Source organism: Aethalodelphis obliquidens, unplaced genomic scaffold (assembly GCF_003676395.1).
Source record: "Aethalodelphis obliquidens isolate GAN/ISIS:26980383/991018 unplaced genomic scaffold, ASM367639v1 scaffold5, whole genome shotgun sequence".
Classification (NCBI taxonomy): Eukaryota; Metazoa; Chordata; class Mammalia; order Artiodactyla; family Delphinidae; genus Aethalodelphis; species Aethalodelphis obliquidens.
In genome coordinates, this window is record NW_020837949.1 from 35,209,147 (window position 1) to 35,232,211 (window position 23,065).

At 35.1% G+C, this 23,065-nt stretch overlaps 1 protein-coding gene and 1 long non-coding RNA gene across 2 annotated transcripts in view; one reads left to right on the forward strand and one right to left on the reverse strand.

The window, feature by feature from the left end:
* Positions 1-23,065, reverse strand: part of LOC113618199 (uncharacterized) — a 64,346-nt gene that overhangs the window by 28,387 nt on the left and 12,894 nt on the right. The window lies entirely within an intron of this gene.
* The window catches only part of PPP1R3A (protein phosphatase 1 regulatory subunit 3A), a 36,721-nt gene continuing 26,206 nt past the window's right edge, over positions 12,551-23,065 (forward strand). Inside the window, exon 1 of the mRNA XM_027102141.1 lies at positions 12,551-13,401. Within this exon, the coding sequence (XP_026957942.1) occupies positions 12,614-13,401 (788 nt within the window). The 5' untranslated portion in view covers positions 12,551-12,613. The remainder of the gene's footprint in view (positions 13,402-23,065) is intronic.

The window sequence follows — 23,065 nt, forward strand, 5'->3', positions numbered from 1 at the left end:
CAAGCTGTTTTCCAAAATGGCTATAGCATTTTACATTCCCACAAGAAATGCATGAGACTTCGTATTTCTCCAAATCCTCAACAACACTTGTTATTGTCTGCTTTCTGATTATAGCCATGCTTGTGGGTATGGAGTGGAATCACATCGTGGTTTTGATCCATATTTCCTTAATTACTAAGGAGGTTAAGCATATTTTCATGTGCTTATTGACCATTCATAAATCTTCTTTGGATAAATGCCTATTCAAATCCTTTGCCCATTTTTGAATGTGGTTATTTGTCTTTTTATTGTTGAATTCTAAGGGCTCTTTATATATTTTACATATGAGATCGTTATCATATATTATTTGCAAATATTTTTCTCTCATTCTGTAGGTAGTCTTTGCATTTTCTTGATAGTGTCTTTTGGACACAAAAGTCTTTAATTTTGATGAAGTCCAGTTTATTTTTTTCTTTTATCATTCGTGCTTTTGGTATCATGTCTAAGAAACTATTGTCTAATCCAAGCTCATAAATATTTATGCCTATGCTTTTGTGTAAAAGTTTTCTAGTCTAAGCTCTTAAAATGTAAGTCTTTTTGAATTAATTTTTGTTTATTGGGAGGTGGGGTCCAACTTAATTCTTCTGCATGTGGATATCTACTTTAACCAAGGTTAAATTTCATACTTGATGGTGAAATATTGTAATCTTTACCATATAGATGAGACTTACACAAGGATGCTAGTTACAGCCACTACTATTGAACATTGTACTAGATTTTTCTTTTTTCCTAGTGCAATAAATCAAGAAAGTAAAGCAACAGATAAAAATATAAGAAACTAAGAAATAAACTTCCAGTATTCACAGATGATGTGACATTGTACACATAAAACACAAAATAAACTAAATAAACTACTACAATGAATAAATGAATTTAGTGAGGTCACTAGCTACAAGGTCAGCTTACCAAAGTCAATTGCATTTCTATATACCAACAAAAGGGAAAATAGAAAATAGAAATGGAAAAATAGAAAATTAAATACTTAGAATGACATTATATACACTAGCACAGCAAATTAAATACCAAGAGATGAATCTAATGATATATGTGAAAGGACTCCTCACTGAAAACTATCAAGTATTATTAAGAGAAATTTTAAAAGAGCTAAAAACATAGGCCACACAATGTTTACAGTTTGGAAAACTCAGTATTGTAAAAGTGTCATTTCTCTTCAAATTCTCTTCAAGTAACCTATAGGCTCAATGCATTCCAAATAAAATCCTAGCAGACAGAATTTTTTGTAGAAATTAACAAACTGATTTTAAGGTTTAAATGGAGTTACAAAGGGTCAAGAAAATTTTGAAAAAGAACAAGTTTGGATTCACTTTAGAGAATATGAAGACATTATGAAGCTACAATAATTAAAATGTGATATCAGCACAAAAATAGTAAGATAGAACAGTTTTCTTTTTTTTAAAGATTTATTTATTTATTTTTGGCTGCATCAGGTCTTAGCTGCGGCACTCAGGATCTTCGTTGAGGTATACAGGCTCTTCTCTGTGGCGTGCGGGCTTCTCTCTAGTTGTGGTGTGTGGGTATTCTCTTTCTAGTTGTGGTGCACAGGCTCCAGGGCACATGGGCTCTGTAGCTGTAGCATGCGGGGTCCAGAGGCAGTGAGCTCTGTAGCTTGTGACACACGGGCTCTAGTTGAGGCACGCGAGCTCAGTAGTTGTGGTGCATGGGCTTAGTTGCCCCACGGCATATGGGATCTTAGTTCTCTGACCAGGGATGGAACCCGCGTCCCCTGCATTGGAAGGTGGATTCCTTACCACTGGACCACCAGGGAAGTCCCTAGAACAATTTTCTAGATTAGAGAGTACAGAATCAGACTCTCACACATATGGTCACTAATTTTATTACAAAAGTGACACCATGGTGTAGGGAGAAAGAACAATCTTTTCAATAAGTTATGCTGCACACACTGGATATTTTTATGCAACAAAAATAAATCTTGATTCTCCTACCTCATATTGTATCCATAAATCAATTCCAGATGGACTGTAGATTTAAATGTGAAAGGTAAATCATAAAGAATTCACCTCAAGGACTGGCAAATGAATTCTACTTAAAATAAATTCCATGTATCAAAAGACACCACTAGGGCTTCCCTGGTGGCGCAGTGGTTGAGAGTCCGCCTGCCGATGCAGGGGACACGGGTTCGTGCCCCGGTCCACGAAGATCCCACATGCCGCGGAGCGGCTGGGCCCGTGAGTCATGGCCGCTGAGCCTGCGCATCCGGAGCCTGTGCTCCGCAGTGGGAGAGGCCACAACAGTGAGAGGCCCGCATACCGCAAAAAAACAAAAACAAAAAACAACAACAACAAAAAAAGACACCATTAAGAGTGAAAAGATAGGTCACATAACAGGAGAAATAATACACATATAGACATGCACACATGTATTTATGACAAAAAAACAATATCTATCTATCAATCGATCGATCTATTTATCTGACTTGAACAGTCACTTCACAAAAGAAGACATCCAAATGTTCAAAAAATGAAAAGATGCTTTACTTCATTAGACATCAGGGAACAACAGTAAGATACCATTTTATAACTACCAGGGTGACAAAGAAAACTGTTGACAATGCCAAGGGCTTGCAAGGACTTCAAGTAACTCAAACCCTCATACATTGCTGTTGGGAGTGTATATTTGTCCCACCGCTTTGATAAACTGCTTGGTAGTAGCTATTAAAGGTAAATGTACACATACCTTAAGATCCAGCAAATGCACTCCTGGGTATATACCTAACAGGGGTGCATACACCTGTGCACCAAATGACATATACAAGAATGTTTACAGGATAACTGTCTTTAGTGGTTCATCTATTAACAAACCCATGTCTTTCAACGGTAGAATGAATAATAAGTTATGATCTATTCATAAAATAGAAGAGTATACAACAGAGAGAATGGATGAATCTCAAACATATAATATTAAGCAAAAGACAGTAGGCCAAAGAGTTTGGTTCCAGAAAAATTAAGCTTAAAAACAAGAAAAACTCATCAGTGGTGATTGGAAGTCAAGATAGTGGTTACCTTTAGAGGCAGCTATTGGGAGTAAGTATGAGATGGATTTCTTGCTGGAGTTGGTAATCTATTTTTCAAACTAGTTGGTTAAATGGCTAAGATCACTTTAGGAAAAATTCAGTGGGCTGCACACTAATGATTTGTGAAGTTTTAGAATAAATGTAGTACTTTTAAAAGTTTTGCTTCAGTTGACACAAATTTTTATGAAGACTTTGGTTAAGGCAGTAAGTTCTTATGAAGAGATCAAATCCTGCTTCTGAGACAATAAAAATAAAACACAAAAACTAATATAAATTAAACTGTAGCACAAAATAATAGAACTTTTATTAATTTTTTAAAGTAGAATGTGATGCCTCATGAAGCAGTGAGTTTGTTATCACTGGATTTATACAAGGTAAAGATAGAAGCATTCCTATTAAATAATCTTAAAAGGGAGTCTTTAAAGGGTGGACTTTGGATAAAATGATTTCCAAGGATCTTTTCAACTCTAAGACAAAATAATGTCAACCTTACAATGAACAAACACAACCTCCCAAGTGGGTCATACCAAACAATTTGCCAAACACTGTTCATCAGTGAGCAAATCATTTAAACTATCAAGCTGATTCCACTTAAAAGAAAATATATTTCTCACTTCCTTATATGTTTGACAACTTTTAGTTACATAATTTAAAATATATATATTAAACTACTGAGTTAAGCAATACATTAAATTATGCCTAGATTTTTTTAATGTTCTTAACAAAAACCTAAAATAATCTAGTGACAGTTGACTGCTCTATTGGTCAAAGATGTTTTGCCATGGGAAAATTTAGAATGTTGCTAACTATATCTATTCACTGTACCAGGACTGCCTTATGAAAAATTAAGCAAGTTCTATTTATCGCTCACCTAAATAGTCAGATTAGATATGCATAATGTGTATATGTGTTGATATAAACACCATCGTGTATTTTTCACACTACATAGCAAAGAGATATTTATAATGGATACTGATTCAGTTTGGGCTGAACTTTAGGTGCATGAAAGGCAGAGACTGGCACATATTCTATTTTTAATTCATAGGACCAGCTCCTCCTGGTTGTCAAACAATTATTTGCAGATATCAATAATTCTTAAATTTTTTGGCTCAGGACCTGGAATAAAAATTGTGTATGGTCAGCACAGTAAAATGTAGACATGAATAAATTTAAAATATAATTTTAGAGACTTTTCAGACCCTTTGTTTTCTACCCACATATCTGGCAGTGTCCTGTACACATATATCACAGGTCCTGGCCTGGTTAACTAAAATAATGTATAGTTGGCACAAACACTGACAATGTTGCTGGCTTTGTTATAATATTAAACACTATTAGGCATCCTACCCTGCATGGTAAATTCAGTTTGAGATTCTTTAAGTTGTTGTGGAAGCATTAAGTATTTATCATCACCCAAAATTGCGCCAAGCATTGAATAAAGCATTTACCTGTCTTTGAAATTTTGAGAGAAATCCACAGTTAATGCTGAATTTTTGCCTATATTAACCAACTCAAATGACATAAGACATAAAAATGTAAGTCACATATATTACAATACTACCCTGTAAGTAGATTGGAAAAAACTGTAGTTACCTACAGGCTTACTTCTGTAGGCTCCCATAGTAAAATCCAGAAACTCTTAATTTCCTTCCATGCCCTATGTTGTTCCATTCTATCTTAAACAATTTATTGAATTCAATGACTACAAGGAAGGACTAGTATGAAGTGGAGAAGAAGGCAAAAGTCTTCTAGTGGTTTGAACCTATGGTGACACAGTGGAAAGAAAATATATACCTCTAAAATAATGTAGCAGAAAATGAATCTGAAACAACTAATGCAATTCTTTCTTCTGCTTTTATCTGGATGTGCACATAATAAAACGTCACCAACCGCATGCATTGGTATTTACATTCTGTTTACTATGGGAAGTATCCAGCCTGAACACAGAATAGAGTACTCTGCTTAACAAATTATTTTGGCAGATGGAGAACTGCCACATATTCCACATATGAATAATTATTTTTAATAATTTAGGAGTTACTTCAGGATCTTACATTATAAACATTGATTTTTACTATATTGCAGAAGTACAGAAATAGTAATAAAAGGTATACTTGAATTCCAGGAAGATGATGGCTTATGTTGAAGTCATTCATTCTGCCTACCACTCATCCACCCATCCATCCAGCTATCCATCTGTCTTTCTATCCATCCATGCATACACCCACTCATCCATTTTACATAATATGGGATATAAGGAAATACAGTGGTACACAAAATGGATAATTTTTCTTATGAAACTGTCATGAATAAAAATGTAAGAAAAATACACAATGACTATACTAGATGATTGGATTTTTAAAAATTTAGTGAGATATAACTGACATATAACATTGTTCAAGTTTAAGGTGTACATGTTGATTTGATAAATTTATATTTTGCAATATGATTACCACCATAGCGTTAGCTAACACTTATATCATGTCACATAATTTAGATGATGAGATTTCAAGTGATCTTTTTCCTTGTAAATTTTAACCACCATAATTGTATATTTTTTATTGCTTCATAAGCTTTCCATTCATTAACTATTTGATCCTTGTAACCACTCTTGGAGGTAGGAACTACTAGTATTACTTATTGCACAGATGCAGAAATAAAAGCACACAAAGGTAAATAATTACCTAAAGTCACTCAGCTAATATATAGAAGCAGGATTTGAACATATGCAGTGCATCTCCATACACTGTGTTCTCAAATCCCACAGTTGTATTATCTCTCAAGAATGGAGGTATGTTAATATGATCAACAATATTGCAATATTAGCATCAGCAAGAATAACAATAATGATATACACAATTTTTATTGTTTATATAGACTTGTCACTGTTGACAACTGCTTATACACAAGTCCTAGTTTAATCTTTACAACAACCCAATGACTTAAGCATTATTGTGCTCCATTCACAGAATGAAAAATGAGGCACAGAGTAGTTGAACATCCTGCCCCAAAGCAAAAAGCTTATAAGAAAAACAGCAGGCATTTGAACCAGGTTTGTTTGACTCCAAAACTTACTCTTAACCAGTTTATTAAACTTCCACCATTAAATATGTTCAATGAAATAAACATTTGTGTCTGAAAAATACGACAAATGTGTCAGAGTGAATCTAGATAAACATTATCTAAAATTTAACTACTACTAGGGAGGGTGGGAGGGAGGGAGACGCAAGAGGGAAGAGATATGGGAACATATGTATAAGTATAACTGATTCACTTTGTTATAAAGCAGAAACTAACACACCATTGTAAAGCAATTATACCCCAATAAAGATGTTAAAAAAAAATAAATAAATAAAATTTAACTACTAGAATTTATAACTTTAAGTATTAGGTTAATATTTAAAATAATTTTTTGATAATTCATATTAATATAATTAGGGGGAAAAACCCTTGAATTTGCTTTTCTTAATTGTGTAAAGCAGCAATTCTAGGCTAGGGCTATCTATATCATACCAAGGGATATTGCGCTCTCAGGTGGACTCCTAAGTATTTCTTAGCTGATTCCCTCACCTACAGGAAAAATGTGGGGCGAAAATTGAGCAGAGCAGGTTTGGTTAACATTCTAACACTAGAGTCTCTGAAAAAATAGTCAATAAAATTAACAAAGTAAATAGCAGCCACAAGAATCAGTATTTTGTAGGATGTGGAGTCTGAACTTCTTTTAAAAAAGGGATAGATCAGTCCTGGCTGCAGATGAAAGAATTTAAAAACCTGTCTACGAGACAAGAGTCCAATTCTAACACAATATACTTCTAACACAATAAAGAGAAGAATATTGTAAGCCAAGTTCCCCAAATTTTCCAATCAATGACTAAGGATGTTAGGGCAAGAAAGTGAGCTATATTATGATGAAGGGGACCTATTGTTGCCTATCTCTCCACCAGATGCTAGGCTATTGAGAAAAGATTGCATATTTTATATTTAACTTTGTAGCCTTAGGTTCTAGCACAGTATGTGGCACAGAGAAGGAAGTCAGTGTATGTTTGTTTCACATACAAATGGCAACTTGCAAAATAAAAGGCTCAAGGGTTTGCAGATTCCCAAGTTTTAAGGAGATCTTAAATAAATATCTGGGTATTTATACAAAGCAGGTAAATAATTTCCAATGTTATACAATTTCCTAGTGATAAACGTGACTCCAGAATTCAGGCCTACTTACTCCTAGTGCAGTGTGCCTAGCTGTACTTTTTAATATCAAAACACATACACTATGAGCATGCTTTTTATGGGTCAATCAGCAATTTACTAAGATATTATCAGATGGTATCTGTCTTTCAGAAGTTTACAATATGATTTCCTTCTAAGGTTAATGCTGAAATCACCCACAACCCAAGGTAAGGATCCAGTTGACCACTTAGATTTCAATTTTCTTATATGTAAAATGAAGGGGGTAGCCCTGATGCTTGCTTGCTAACTGTCCTTAAAACTCTAGATTTCTATAACTACTCTATGCTTACATGCCTTTATTTTGATCAAAGGAGATTAAAGCATATTATACAATACATATAAAATAAGCACTTGGTGCTTGAGTATGTTACTAGTTTTTCTTTTATAAATTAAGCTAAAGAATCTAGATGCTGCCTTTGGTGGCAAAGCCTTCTGTTGTAACATGATCAATTACCTATACTGAATTATTCACCTCTCCACGGAATAAATGACACATCCCTTTAAACATTTACCTGCATATGGCAAAGTTTTCATTTTCTGCTGACTTATCTGGGTATGCTTTATTGGTAGATGTGTACATTTTCAAAGGATTTTTTTTTCCAGTGACTGGGATCTGATGAACAAATCTGCGTCTCAAGCTATGTTTGAAGTAGGACCCTTTAACAGTCCTTTAAAATAATAAATATCAATATTAGTTCTAAAGAGATCATATAATTCATTTTTATAACTGAGACCAGTAATTACCAAATAGGAGTACAGCAAAGTCTCTGAGGGAGCAAGAGAAAACAGTGTAAGATATTATATTTACCAAAGGAGCATAGGTTAAAAAAGGTTGAGAGACTCTGCCACAAATAAAAACTATCTGGACACCTCTGGAGATATTTCAACAAATGGAAAAAAGAAAGTTCACAAAAGTTAATTGATTAAAAAAATAAACTAGATCTAGAACAAAACAAATTTTAATGACTATTTTTCAAAGAATGATTAATTTGTTAATTATGAATTGGTGTATGGATGGTATAATGTGGAGAATACAGGACTGAAAGCAAGAGAGAGCTGAGTTCAAGTCCCAGCTCTGTTATCAAATGATGGGGTCCTTCATTGCTCTGGATTTCAGTTTCCTTATGTGAAAATGAAGGGACTAGACTAGATGATTGCTAAATGCCTTAAAGTTCTGATACTCTGAAACTCAACTAAATTTTTATGTCATTTTTTTGGTAAAAGTATTTTATAGCCTCTGTATAAAAAAAAGCATGTGGTACTTGAGGTATGATAGCTACATCTCTTTCTAACTAGAACCTAAGTCCTGGACCCTATGGGGATCATGCCTTGTAACCAGTCTGTATACCAGAATCACTTGCGGGGCATCATCAACCTGGAAGCTCACATTCAGTAGACCTGATAGTGCACCTGAGCCTGTGGAGTCTGAACATCTCACTCAGTGATTTTTACTATGTATCTCTTGTTAAGAATCACTGTTCCAGGTTCTCTTTTGACAAAATTTTCTTGAGTTTAGGTTGCAGACAAAGACATGCTAACAAGGGAAACAAATGCAACGTTATAATTAATCTCAAAAAGATCATTTCTTTCTTAGTCATCCATGGATAAGCTCAGTATTTCTTATGTGGCTGGATCAGAGCTTAAAGATCTTAGATATTTGAACATTTTTTGCTAGGATAATAAAAGATCAGGTAATAGAAACTCAGTTGGCATTGAGATGGAACATGTATGAAGAAAGAGTAACACATACATATGCTTAAATATAACGCATAAGCAGATAAAGATAAGTAAATACAAAATCTTAATCTCCAGTATCTTTTGTTTGCTCTTCCAAACCCACTCACCACTTTTTTCACCCTTTTCCACCCTGCTCTCTGCTCTGGGAGACTGACCTGAATGAACTGTAATAGAACCCATAGCCTCTGGCCAATGGGTAGCCCAGGCAAGATAGTGTAGGAAAGAAGAGTGAATTCAGTGTATTTTTGTCCATGGATCACTCCTGGCAAGGTCATCTTCAGCTGGCTGTGTCCCTTGACCAAAGATCACTGATCCCCTTCAGGCCGGTATATAGTTTATGGCACTCTGTGCTTTCAAGTTTTGATGATTGTCCCCTTTCCTCTTCCCTTGAGGAATGTAACAGCTCTGATGCGATTGGCCCCAGTTTACTGCACTAACCCTTGTGGCTTTTCTGCATTTACACGTTATAAATAGACCCTTGTAAATAAGCCCTCCTGGAATTATCTTATTTTGAGCATGACATCTACTTCCTGTTTACAGGGATCCTTACTGAAAGAGCCTTTTATGTTAAAGGTAACGTTGAGAATGTTTGATTAATACAAAGGAAGTGGAATGTGTGGAAACTTGAGCTGCCGTTTGGTAAATGAACAAATAAATAAATTTTTTAAAAAGTCATAACTCTGATAAAACCGGTGTACCTAAGGTATTGAGGAAGAGTGTGGTAAAAGTCACGTTAAAACTGAGGTAGTAGTGAGTATGAGAAAATGAGATGTTGGTTTGATCTATGATATGGAAAAAAAGCAAGGAGATGTGAATTTTAACTGATACAAACACCAAGTCACAAGGCTGAAATTGGCAGAGTTTCTTTACATGCCCCAGAGACACTCGATCTATGCTACTGCATTCATCTGGGGGCAGCTCATTAACAGAATAATATAGGCAAGCTGGAAGGAGTTCACAGAGGAGTAACAAAACGATAAGAAGTGCCAAAGGACTGACATGTGAGAAGAGACTGAAAAGATGAAATCACTCTGCTTTAGCTAAGTGGTGACTAAGGGGGAACATGTCAACCGTCTACAATTACGCAAAGGTTATACACTCCAAAAGATAGGCAGTTATTATTACAAATCAAGGGAGTATTGCTCTGTGGGAAGAGAAATTAAGAACAGGAAAGTTAAGCTCAAATACAGGACCATTTTCTAATGTAGAGCTATTTTATGTCTTGTAAAGCTAAATGTTATATACTATAGCCTTTAAAAAAAGACAAAAATGACGCAAATTATAAACCATTACTTAATATTGTATAGGTAGATTCTCTATGTCTGTCCGTCTATCTATCTATCTATCTGATCTACCGGTGTATCTTAAAATCAACCTTTCACAAACGTACATAGAAATAAAAATAATGATTGCTTCTATTACTATAAGTTTTGTGCTAAACATTTTAGCAAGCATCTCATTTAATTGTTAACATTGCATTTTAGCCATCAGGGAAACTTAGGGTAAGAAAATTTGAGCAACATTTGAAGGTCACCCAGCTAGTAAGTGTCACAGCCAGTGTACAAACCCAGGGGTCTTTATCTCCATGTCTCTGCTTATAATCCCTGGATGTACTACTTTAGTACATTATTCTATCTGCAAATTTTCATTATTCTATTGTTTATATGACTGTATGGATTAGTTACAAATTCTATGGAGTACTTTGTTATGAATTTCCTTGACTAGCTAATGACATATTTTAGGTACCTTGGAATATGGCTACTCATGGCTCACGGGCATTACATTTGCAAGGGACAGTCATTTCCACAGCCATTTTCCATTCTTGAACAATCCATGTGGTCATCACCCATTCTAGCTATGTGGTAAAGCCTAAATAATTTTATTCCCTTATCCTAGACACTATTTATTTTTAATTTCAAAAATAATTTCTTGATCCACTAATGTATGCAATTCAAACTATTCAGTAAGTTATAATGTATTTATAAAGCAGTAATTTTAAAGAAATTATGCTATTGAGGTCTCTTTTTTAAAAAAAATAATCACCTCACACTTATTAATTTGAGTTGAAGATATATTGAAAGAAAACCTTTCTCATGGCTAATATTTCAAACAGCACAGAGACCATAAACTGAAATGAATGAGTCCTTTTCCCTTAGAAGCTTCACCCTCTGTGGTTAGAGATAACCACTGCTAATAGTTTCTTTTGTGTCTTTCCAGAAATTTTCTATGCACGTATTTGTTCACACTTTCCTTTCTTCACTTAGCCATTTATTTTGGTTGCCTTTCCATATCAACACATAAAGTGGTACCTTATCCTTTGTAATGACTATAAAACATTCTACTGAATGGGTGTAACATTATTTGTTCATTTCCCTGTTGATGGATAATTTAGATAGTTTCTAGAATTTTAAAAATAATCCAATCCTATTATGAACATACATCTACATTTATCTTTGCATACTTATCCCTACTGATAGGGTAAATTCATAGCATTTTCTGGGTCAAAGCATATGTATGTTTAAATCTTTTAAGGTTTTTCCCAATTGCCAATTCCAAAGTGGGTTTTACATTAATACAAAAAAATATGAGAGTCTAAACAGGCTGCTCACACTTTAAAACTCACATAGAACCCCAACATGTCATGGTATTAACTTCTGCTCTGTGGGCATAAAATGGCAATTTGCCAAAGAAGAACATTTTATTCTACATAAATATTTTACTCCTGGGCCGGGTTTACCATTGCCCACTTATATTTTCAAGTTAATTAAACATTACTTGTTTGTATTTTTCCATGGCTTAATTGAAAGAAACAATAATGTTTAAAAGAACAGATTTGACTAATTATTTGTTCTAGGCCTTGGCTTATGCTATTTCTTCCACCTGGAAAATCCACCTCATTCCAACCCTGGATGTATATATTCTACCTACCCTTCACGGTTTATTTCAAATGATACCTTCTCCACCTAAATCATGTTTATTTCCTCAGAACTCCCAGTACCTCTATTTAACCCTTTAGAGTTCACATTATATATAAGTCCATGATAAATGGTAGCTATCATTATTATTAGACACTGGATCTTTCCAGTTCTATAAATGTTCTCATTCTCTCCTGTGTTCCCTTGCCTGCTCCAATGGATGAATTTAGCTCAAACTACATATTTAGTATTGTGATATTAATTTTATTGTCTTTTAAAATAAATGGTTCAAGTTTTCATTTTTAATATCAACTGGTTAAAATAATATTTTTATTCTAAAGTTTCAGATTGTTGAACACAGCAGAAAATGATTTAAGATGTCTCTTTGGAACTCATAAACATATGCAACTTTAAAAACTGAGAGTTAAACCTGAAACATGCTGGTGAGAGTAACATGGATGCTATCATATTAAAGGCCTTTGGAGGCAAGCGAGCATAGTTTACACGCCATCAGACCTATTTATAGAGCTGACTCCTTTCTGCAATGTCAACTGTAACCTTATACTTATTTTAAGCCTCAGTGTCTCAAGTATCAGCCTCTACTAGTCGTACAGTTCTCCCTTATTTGATATCAGAGAGCCCAATGGAGCCTTCTGAAGAACCTAGTCAGATTAGCAAAGATAACTTTTTAGAAGTTCCTAATGTACCTGATTCTCTTTCTGAAGATGAAGAAGTTAAAGCTACCTTCAGACCTGGTTTCTCCCCTCAACCTAGCAGACGAGGTTCTGATTCATCTGAAGACAGTTACCTGGACAATCCACCTTCAGGTGCAAGAAGAGTTTCATTTGCTGACAACTTTGGGTTCAATCTTGTGTCTGTTAAAGAATTTGATTCCTGGGAATTTCCGAGTGGTTCAACTGATTTTGACTTAATGAAGGACATTTTCCACACAGAAGAATATGTTTTATCTCCACTATTTGACTTGCCTTCTTCAAAAGAAGACCTTATGCAACAACTTCAAGTACAGAAAGCAATACTGGAATCAACTGAGTATCTTCATGGATCTACAAGTATGAAGGGCATTATTCGAGTTTTGAATATTTCTTTTGAGAAGTTAGTATATGTGAGAATGTCCTTAGATGACTGGCAGACATATTATGACATATTAGCAGAATATGTCCCAAATTCATGTGATGGTGAAACTGACCGATTCTCCTTTAAAATTTTATTGGTGCCTCCTTATCAAAAAGATGGCAGTAAAGTTGAGTTTTGTATACGTTATGAAACTTCTGTTGGTACATTTTGGTCAAATAATAATGGCACAAATTATATACTGGTTTGTCAAAAGAAAGAACAAGAGCTGGAGCCTGGAAAACTACAGGAAGAAGTTCCTAACAGACAAATAAAAGGCTGCTTAAAGGTAAAATCAAGGTGAGGATATATCTTACATTCCTTACTTTTTTATAATCTTAAGGTTATTTAAGGTCATTCTTTATTTCACTGGTTGTAAGAAATAGCCATTCTGTTTAAAAATATATTTTTGTTATGTATAAAACAATGGTGCTAGGCTTTAATAAGGTCAGTGCTATTCAAATAAAAGCACTGTGTTATCTATCCTCCAAATGTAAGGAAAATATGGGTATAATGTAACAGATGGCAGGGGGACTGCAATGTGTATGTTGCCTACCTAGCAAGTTATAAATTGCTTAAATTCAAACCACAGAATCTAGATTCTTAACATATAAAACTATTTATTTTGTCATTTAATGTATATTTATTTTCAGTGGTTTTTAAATACTTTTGCCGTACTTCAAAACATTTCTGATTAACATAAAACTGTACTTCAGTATGTATCTAGTGCTCAGAAATTCACAGACTTCCCCCCAAAGCTGTAACGAACTTTTTAACGACTGATTGAGTCATACAGGGATGTTTGGAGTGATACATATTAAGTTAAATTGGAAGAGCTATGACTTTAATGATAAGCTAAGAGAAAGACAGAAGTATATGAGTGATGGATGAATTACACATAAAAGTTTATAATTATAACCAAATGTAACATTATAGAACACAAAGTAGTATAATTTAGTAAAAGTAAATGGAGCAGAATAAAAAAATGACCCAAATAGGAATAAGGATATTAGCTTTATAGATTAGAGATTTGGGATATGACCCCTCATTAGTAACCTTGCTCTCTTGTTAATGTAAAAAATAAAGAAAACTGAGTCTTCAATTCTATCTCTTGTAGAGTTGGCTAATTTCCATGACAGTAGGCGAGTAGATAAAATATCCAAGAGGAGACGGATGTCTCCTGTTCCTCCGAATCCACATGCTCTACCAGCCACAGGCAAATGTTTGATTATCCTCTGGATGGTCCACCATAACTGTCACTGGACCCAAGGATTCTAGTAACTGCACCAGAAATCGTGTAAGATGATGAAAAGGGAACTGTATTAAGAATCAAGACACCCAGATTCTAAGTGGAATTAAATAAAAACATAAAGAATTACATTGGGAAGGTTCTAACCTCTTATGCTTTAATGCCTTGATCTCTTATACAGCAATAAATAATAACTACTAAATGTGTTATTCTAATGCATTAATGAACTAAATATAATGTAGGTGAAGCAATTCAATCATATAAAATATTTCTGTTTTCATTATCCTTTAAAGTCATTTGAAAGATTGGTTTATCTGACTTTGTGAGATATGCTACATTTCTTAGTCCAAACAAAAGTTTCTCAGGTTTTAACTGATGCTATTGAGAGATAATATAATCATAATCTCTATGTGCTAAAGTAATAGTTTATTAGTTTATGAAATTATTCAGCAACATGTTAGCTATATAGATAAAATAAGTTCAACACTATTTAATAAACTATTTATATACATAAACATACACATATTAAATACTTTACAAATAAGATCATCATCTGTGAATATCTAATATACATGCTGCAAGTTGCCCTATGTATTAGAGAAAAGTGAAACTTAAAAAAGTCATAGCCTTATTGTCAAAGACCTCATAAAAGAAGCAGCGTTTAACTCTGGATTTTTCTGCAAGTTAAGAAATGCAGCTTTAAAATTACAAGCATTACATGCTGAACTATGGTAAAGATAAAGGATTCCTTTGATAGAGCAAACTTGACTTGATAGCAAGAACAAAAAAGGATAACTGCTAGGCCTAATCTATCCCAGTCATGATATTCTTGAAACTTCTCCTAGTCTAAGATATGTATAACTGGATATATATCAATACCCACATTTGTATTCAGAACAGTAACCATTGGATTCATGGCGGACACCATTCAAGTTTTAATATTGCTTTGGGGAAAAACTTGAGAAGATCTAAACCACAAAATGGTCTAAAGGCCTGTAAAGTTTCCTAATGAGTTATAAAAATGGAAAAAATCTCTCTCCTTCAAAACCACAAATACATTTTCTGCACTTCTATAACTTAAAAATGACCAACATAATTCAAACCACATTTTGAAAACAAGCATTTGCCTCTGGAGGAGGCCTTTTGTGCTGAATTTCAGTCCAACGTGAATTTTTACATCTGATTTATATACCACTCAAAATGGAGTGTATAAAGGAAATCCTGACAGATCCTTAGAACAGCATGTGCCTTAATAGAATATTTATACAGCTTTTCCATGATATAATTTATATGCAATGGGGTTTCAAATATTCCTAAAACTCACACAAGAGAGCATTATCAAATTTCTAAATGAATATTGCAGTTGGATTTCATTGTGAAGAATTTGGTTAGGGAAAAACAGCACACCTTATTAGTGTTCTTTTACAAAATGTGTACTTGGCTAAAGCAAAAATGGACTAATACTTATTTGATCAAAAAAGTTATAGCTTCTAAAATATCTTCCTCCCATCAAAAGTTACAGAATCTAAATGGGTCTGTTTTGAGCATTTCCACACTTCCTATGTAACTTAATTTGGAGGTCACTTCTTTGAGAAGGTAAATGCAGAAGAGAAATGTATGTGAATTTTTACTTCACACATGCAAGTAGATTAATAGTAGTGTGTAACAAAAGTCAGAGTTAAACTGAAAATAAGTCTGTCTTAATGTAGAGAGTAACAACTAACTTGAATTCCTCTTGATACCAAAGTTAATTTGCTATCAGGGTCTCAGAGATTGTATCTTCTAGAAGTGTCAATAATCCCTTCTAATAAGTACAGAATGAACTGTGGGAACACACTGAGTGAGGTAGGATTTCTGTTATGTTTTCTCTATGGAGATTTTTTTCAGGTCAGAGTTTGCAAACCTCCACATCGATGCGGTTGTCTCTTTTCTTTGATTCTTGTTAATCTATCCACTTTAGACAGAAAGAAATATCTAGAGGGAGAGGGAAACAGTTTGTAACGCATAGGCATATGACTGAGAGTGACCCAAAGGTATTTAATTGCACTGAAAGTCATGCATCATGAAATACTTGGTAAGTGTCACCACATATGTGGCACTGGTGTATGTGTTAGCAAACAAACTAAGCAGATTTCTGATCTACATCTCAGGGCCATTATTTCAAAATAAACGACCAGGGGCTTCCCTGGTGGCGCGGTGGTTGGGAGTCCGCCTGCCGATGCAGGGGACACGGGTTCGTGCCCCGGTCCGGGGGGAATCCCACATGCCGCGGAGCGGCTGGGCCCGTGAGCCATGGCCGCTGAGCCTGCGCGTCTGGAGCCTGTGCTCCGCGACGGGAGAGGCCACAGCAGTGAGAGGCCTGCGTACCGGAAAAAAAAAAAAAAAAAGACCAAAAGAATTAAATGACATTGATATAAATAATATTAAATGTACATAGATAAATAAACTAAAAATAGCATGCATAAGTAGTATAACTTCAAAGTTAAAATTTGGGGCTTCAGAATTAAACATGTCTGGGTTTGAGTCCAAGATGCACCACATGCTAGCTGTGTGACTTTATGCAAGTTAAACTTGGTACCCCTTCTGTTAATTGTGAATAACAATAGTACTATCTCATAGACATTGTTAGAGATTTCCATAAAATAATACATATAAAGTTTTGGCATAGTGTCTGGAACATAGTAAGTTATCAGTAAATAATAAATCCTGCAAAAAGACAAGGCTAACTCTAGCTTTAGGTGGATCTGAAAAACCCTAGAAAAGCCCAAACTGCCCAAAAGTTCCTTTTCTCTTTCCTCTCATGGGTTCTAAATTTTTACCTTTAGAGAGCCATTTCTTTGTCTTTTGCAGGCTTTTAATCAACAAGGGAAACTCATTGAATTCTAAATTTTCTTGAGATGTAGTCACCTGATATCTAGAACATCTTAAAGTTGGAAGAGATCTTAATGACTATTAAAATTTCCATGTTTAATAGATGAAAAAATGGAGGACCAGATCAAAAGGGTTAAAAAAGGCATTGATTATGGCATTGAACAGACACACATATTAATCCCAGGTAATATACATTTAACTATGTGGCCATGGACATATTACTTTACGTCTCACAGCCTCAGTTTATTCATCTGTAAATAGGGGTAATAGTGCCTGCCTAATGTTGTGATGATTAAGCTAAAATAAAATGAGATTATATTTTAAAAACTTCTAGTAAAGTGTTGGGCACATATAAAGTAGTCATTAAAACCCAAATATAATTGCCGTCATTATTACCAAATTGTGTTCACCTAACTAATTTCTTGGTTCTTGGACTTGTGTTTTTTCTCCTGACATCATAGTCTTCCTTGTTCAGGTTTCAAAATTCATTCCACAGGTGTTTATTAAGGGCCTGTGTGTCAGGTACTGTGTTGTTAGGCATATGGCTGGAAACATGACCCCGTGAAGACCAGAGGCCCCAAGGGAACAGGCCTCACAGGGGCAGAGAGCAGTTGGGGTGAGGGGGGAAGAACACCAAAACAAAGCTCAGATTCTCTGGGTATACCAGGGAAGCCATGGATGAAAAAGAACTATTTACATTACATTTCAGGTGTTCTTGGATCTGTGATCTATAACTGATCTTGTGTTCTGGACAGCGGACTGACCTTTTCAGCATCTCTTTTTTCCTCCCAACAGCTGCTAAATGTTCCTAACCATTGGGTACACAGACTGACTTCATATGGTTTTGTATTTTGTTAAGTGAAACCAATTTATTATTTTAAGTAATGAAATGGCATGATATAGGTGTTGGATGGTATTTATAACTTGGCCAAGTGAATGCAAATAAATGCCCGAAAGATTTCAATGCCAAAGGAAAAAAACTGACCAGTCTTCAATTTTTGTCCTTGAGGAACAGAACCAGGTACATTCAAGAATGGGAAAGAGAGAGATACTTTCTAAAGCATGACTTTAAGATTAGAGAGAGTTTTTCTTTCAGGGTGGGAAAATCATTAAAATGAAGCCAAGAAAAGCACTGGAAAATGGTGCCTAAGATATGGTCCTGTTGCATGTTCCAATCAGAGATTTAGGATTGTGAGACTTCCTTAATTTTCACTTACAGTATAACCTGGGGTCCTGGAAGTAGTGCAAAGTGTCAATAGCCCCATGAGGCCTTTAGGACTTAATGTATTCCATAACTAACCTGTTCTGAGCGCACGCTAATTGTGGAAGCCGGGTCTGTTTAAGGGAGGGACCTCTGGCAGGGCCATATGGAAACCCAGAACACAGCTGCACAGGACCCATCAGGAGGACTGTTTGGAAGCTGCCAGATGGTTGACAGCAAGGAACCAGCTAGTTTAGAGTTTCCTTGGAGATCTACCAGGGCTTTGTGGCTTCCTGGTCTTGTGGGAAATCCATACCCCTATAAGCCTAGACTTTCCCTAGAGTAGTTCTGAATCTTTTCTGAGAGAAGAGGAAGAAGAGGGTCTCACCACTCAGGGTTTCTCTCAAGCCCTAGCGGAAGGGAATCACTACGGATGCCAGGCCTCACATGGATCCTCTGGGATCTCTACGAGCCTAACTTCCCACCTGAAGCCCATCTGCAGCCTGTAAAAATGGAGCAGGGACCAAGAACTCTGAGCCAATAATGCTCCAGGCAAAAGATGACTGTGAAGTGGGACACTTCAGTTTTTCACCTTCTTCCAATTCTGCTCACTGTGACTCTTGTCCTTGTTCCAAGGTTTTACCCCAGCACCCCAACAGGAATAGTATAAGAGAAGTTACCTCAGGGGCAGTCACCTGAAGTAGGCCTGATTGTCTACTGCATTGTCAGACTTAAAAGATCATACATACATAAGTGTGTGTGTGTGTGTGTTTATATGTGTAAGCACATATTTATATAATACACACACACATAGAAATTCCTTTCCTTAAATGCAGACCTCTAGGCTGGCAGGGACTATCACTATCTTACACCCAATTAAAGTCAGCTGCACAAATGGGCTTTGAGTTTGGATTGAGACAGTGGAAATGGATAATTTTAGAGCAGGGAGCACTATGGTGTACAAGGCAGATTTGAATACAGAGTTTTGGTAGGAGATCCACAGAAGCAGGAGGACCCTGGGGGTCTGGAGTGTGTGTGTGTACTTGGGAGGGAAGGAGGATTCCAAAAACAAGGCATATTGGAAACAGCATGGGCTTTAAAGTAGGGCAGATTTGGGCTTTCATTCTAACTAATTAGTAGCTGTATGAACTTGGATAAATTACGCTTTGTATCCATTTTATTCAGTTATAAAATAGGGATAATAATCTCCACTTGGAAGAGTTGCTATGACAAATACATTAGCTAACATATATAAACATCTATCCCAGTTGCTGACACTTAGTAGATACTCAAAATGGCATTGGTGATAAATTCCATATTTTAAAATCTTGTACATGGCTAGTCTTATGCCCAAGATTAATGGAGAGATGATTTTTCCCCTCAGTATCATTCCTGCTGCCTGGATCCAGGTTAGTACAAATACATAGTTTCAAAATTATGGGTTCAATAAGCTTTTGGGCACTAACCAGGGAAGCTAATATTTTATGGCATTGCTACTATGGGGAAAAATGATTCCTAAATTCCAGCAACTTCTGGGTTACAAAAAAATTTTGGAACATCGACTGGATTTTTTAGGTATTTTTTTAATGAAGTACAACATGTTTTTTCTTAAGGTAGTTCTTCTTAAGATGGTTCTTTTGGAGTAAAAAACTGAGTTAGCTATACACAGTTTCACCTTATCATCCCTGTATACATATGAATAGAAATTGAATTTTTTTACTATATCTCTATTGGAGTATAATTGCTGTACAATGTTGTGTTAGTTGCTGCTGTATAACAAAGTAAATCAGCTATAAGTATACATATATCCCCATATCCCCTCCGTCTTGAGCCTCCCTCCCACCCTCCATACCCCACCCCTCTAGGTCGTCACAAAGCATTGAGCTGATCTCCCTGTGCTATGCAGCAACTTCCCACTAGCCATCCATTTACATTTGGTAGTGCATATATGTCAATGCTACACTCTTACTTCGTCTCAGCTTCCCCTTCCCCTTCTGTGTCCTCAAGTCTGTTCTCTACGTTTGTGTCTTTATTCCTGCCCTGCCCCTAGGTTCATCAGTACTGATTTTTTAGATTCCATATATGTGTGTTAGCATATGGCATTTGTTTTTCTCTTTCTGACTTACTTCACTCTGTATGACAGACTCTAGGTCCATCTACCTCATTACAAATAACTCAGTTAATGAAACTGGATTTGATATAATTATTTCCTCTAAGAAGATCTATTATACACCATTGAATTTTGGTCATTTCTCTGCTTTTGAAGCATTTTCTGTACCCCACCACCACTATATAAAAAGAAAAAGCTCCTCAGGGCATAACTCTCAAATCTCTTCTGGTTTTTATTCTGCTTCCCTAATAGCTTTACTTGGGTAACTGGCATGGTAGTGTTATTATCTATTATATAAATAATAACTGGTTTTTAACCTCAGTTTATAACCTCAGTCATACTATCCTGCTGTTTAGAGATTTTATGACAAATAGAAATAGATTGCTAAATTGGACAGTTATACAGCATTGTTTAGTGACAGAGACCAATTGTACATTAAACAAACCTGCTTTAGGAAATTTTACTGTTCCCTCCCCCTCTAGTTATTCTGAAAATGGTCTGTCTGTGCTGTACATCAGTGTTATTCAAGTCACAACTACAAATGGGATTCTAATATCATAAGACAATGATTGTCCTGGGTGTGGTTGTAGATTTGAATTTCATTCACCCCTTTTGAAGTTTGCAGTAGTAAAAAAGATCAAAATATCCCCCAAATTTAAATCTGTAAAGCATGCCAAATTGTAGATGCTTTTCCTAATTATGTGAAACAGATTTTACACCCATTTAACACTGATGGTACTCTGCTTGTTTTACAGAATTAAACCATGATACAAAGCTAACCTATTGACTCTAAAGCTGTGATAAAAACCCTAAGCTGATTTTCATTCTTAAAAATTACTGTGGATGTATTCACACAATTACAAATTACATAGAACTGCTCAGGTAACTTTCAGCTTCATAAGCCACATATGATATAAAGCTGAGTATTTTCACATTTTACTAATATCTCCTTCTGAGGATTAATGTTTATAAATAATTTTATAATAATATATTGTTACAACTTAAATCTCTTGAGTATTTGCCAATGGAAAAATCTCACCGAATTTTAAAATCACATTCAGGCACAAGCAGAAGAAAATATGATCTTCACATATAATCTTGAGTAAGTGTATAAGACTACTGTGCTTAGTGTAAATAAAGTTATAATCATTTTTTTCCAATGCTAATACAGCACTTGATTTCTGAAGAGTCTTCCTTGAATTGTATTGTAGAAGAGACCATCTAATTCTATCCTTTGCTTTCAGGCAGAATTATTCTGAAAACTACCAAGCCAAATGCTTATAATATTCTCTTTTTAAACATCTCCTGGGAAGACTGTGTTCTTTAGTAAAGTATTCGATCAGGAAATTCTATGTTTTTCATGTAGCCATTCATGTTGTTATATACCTTTAATCTTGTCATTTGTTTACTTCGATTCTCAACTGAATTAAATGTTCGAGTTCCTATACTTATACTTTAAAATTAAAGTATTTAATTTCTATTTTCCATGTCAAATAAGCTCAACAACATTAGATTTCCCCCCTGAGTTCCTAATAATCAAACTAATAAACTAGTTTGTAGTATTTCAATGCAAAAGTCAGGGAAGAAAAAAATCATCACCAACCAGTGAATGATAGCACTGTTACAAGGACTGTGCACTGCCGCAACCAAGGTATCAGGGCAGCTGGATAGGTTAATAGGCTAGCTAAGAAGCTTTCCCAGTCCTGCCCTCTTTAGCTCTGAATCCTGAGTATTGGACTCCTGTGAGAGTCAGAGAAGGGAAAGAGGCTTTATTTCACTAAATCACAAAATTAAAAGTACTTCAGAAGATCATGTCATTTATTTCTCAATCCTACCTAAAAAGATAGGGGCATTAGAATTGTTGAAACTCTCTTAGACAAATAATGAATAATTTTGAATAATGGCTACACCCGTTTTTAGAAAGCTCATTTTTAATACAATTTCATTCAATAATACAATTCTGTAAGTACATTGAAAAGAAATTTTGAATAGATTTGTAAAAACCAAATGTAACACTGACCAGCTGAAATTTAAACTGTTGTAAGTGTACCTTAAGATTAATACTGTGCTCACAAGCAGAAGTCATTTGAATATATGTTAAAATTATTGATTCTGTGTGTATGTGTCTATGTGTGTGTACAATTTTAACTAAAAGGCATTGTTTGAAGCAATGAATATGTACAGAGGACTGGTACAGTCAATCGAGCTGATAATTTATTTAGTAAATTGAACATAGGGAGCAGTATAAGTAATATTGCCCACCTCCATTCAAGTTATCCTTGATGCACTGCTTTTTTGTGTGGAAAGCACACATGCATATGTATATATGAGCTTTTCACTTTTCACAAAGATAGTTCATAATTTTCTAGTATTTTATATTGTTTGTATTAGTAATACCTCATTCAAAGTTACCTTTGGCAAACCAAGTTAAGCTTTAGACAATGGCAATTATGTGAACATTCAAGGCACTTGTTTACAAATCTCATAAAACTCGTGTAGTTCACCAGGGCTACTCCTACTGTCGATTTATCCA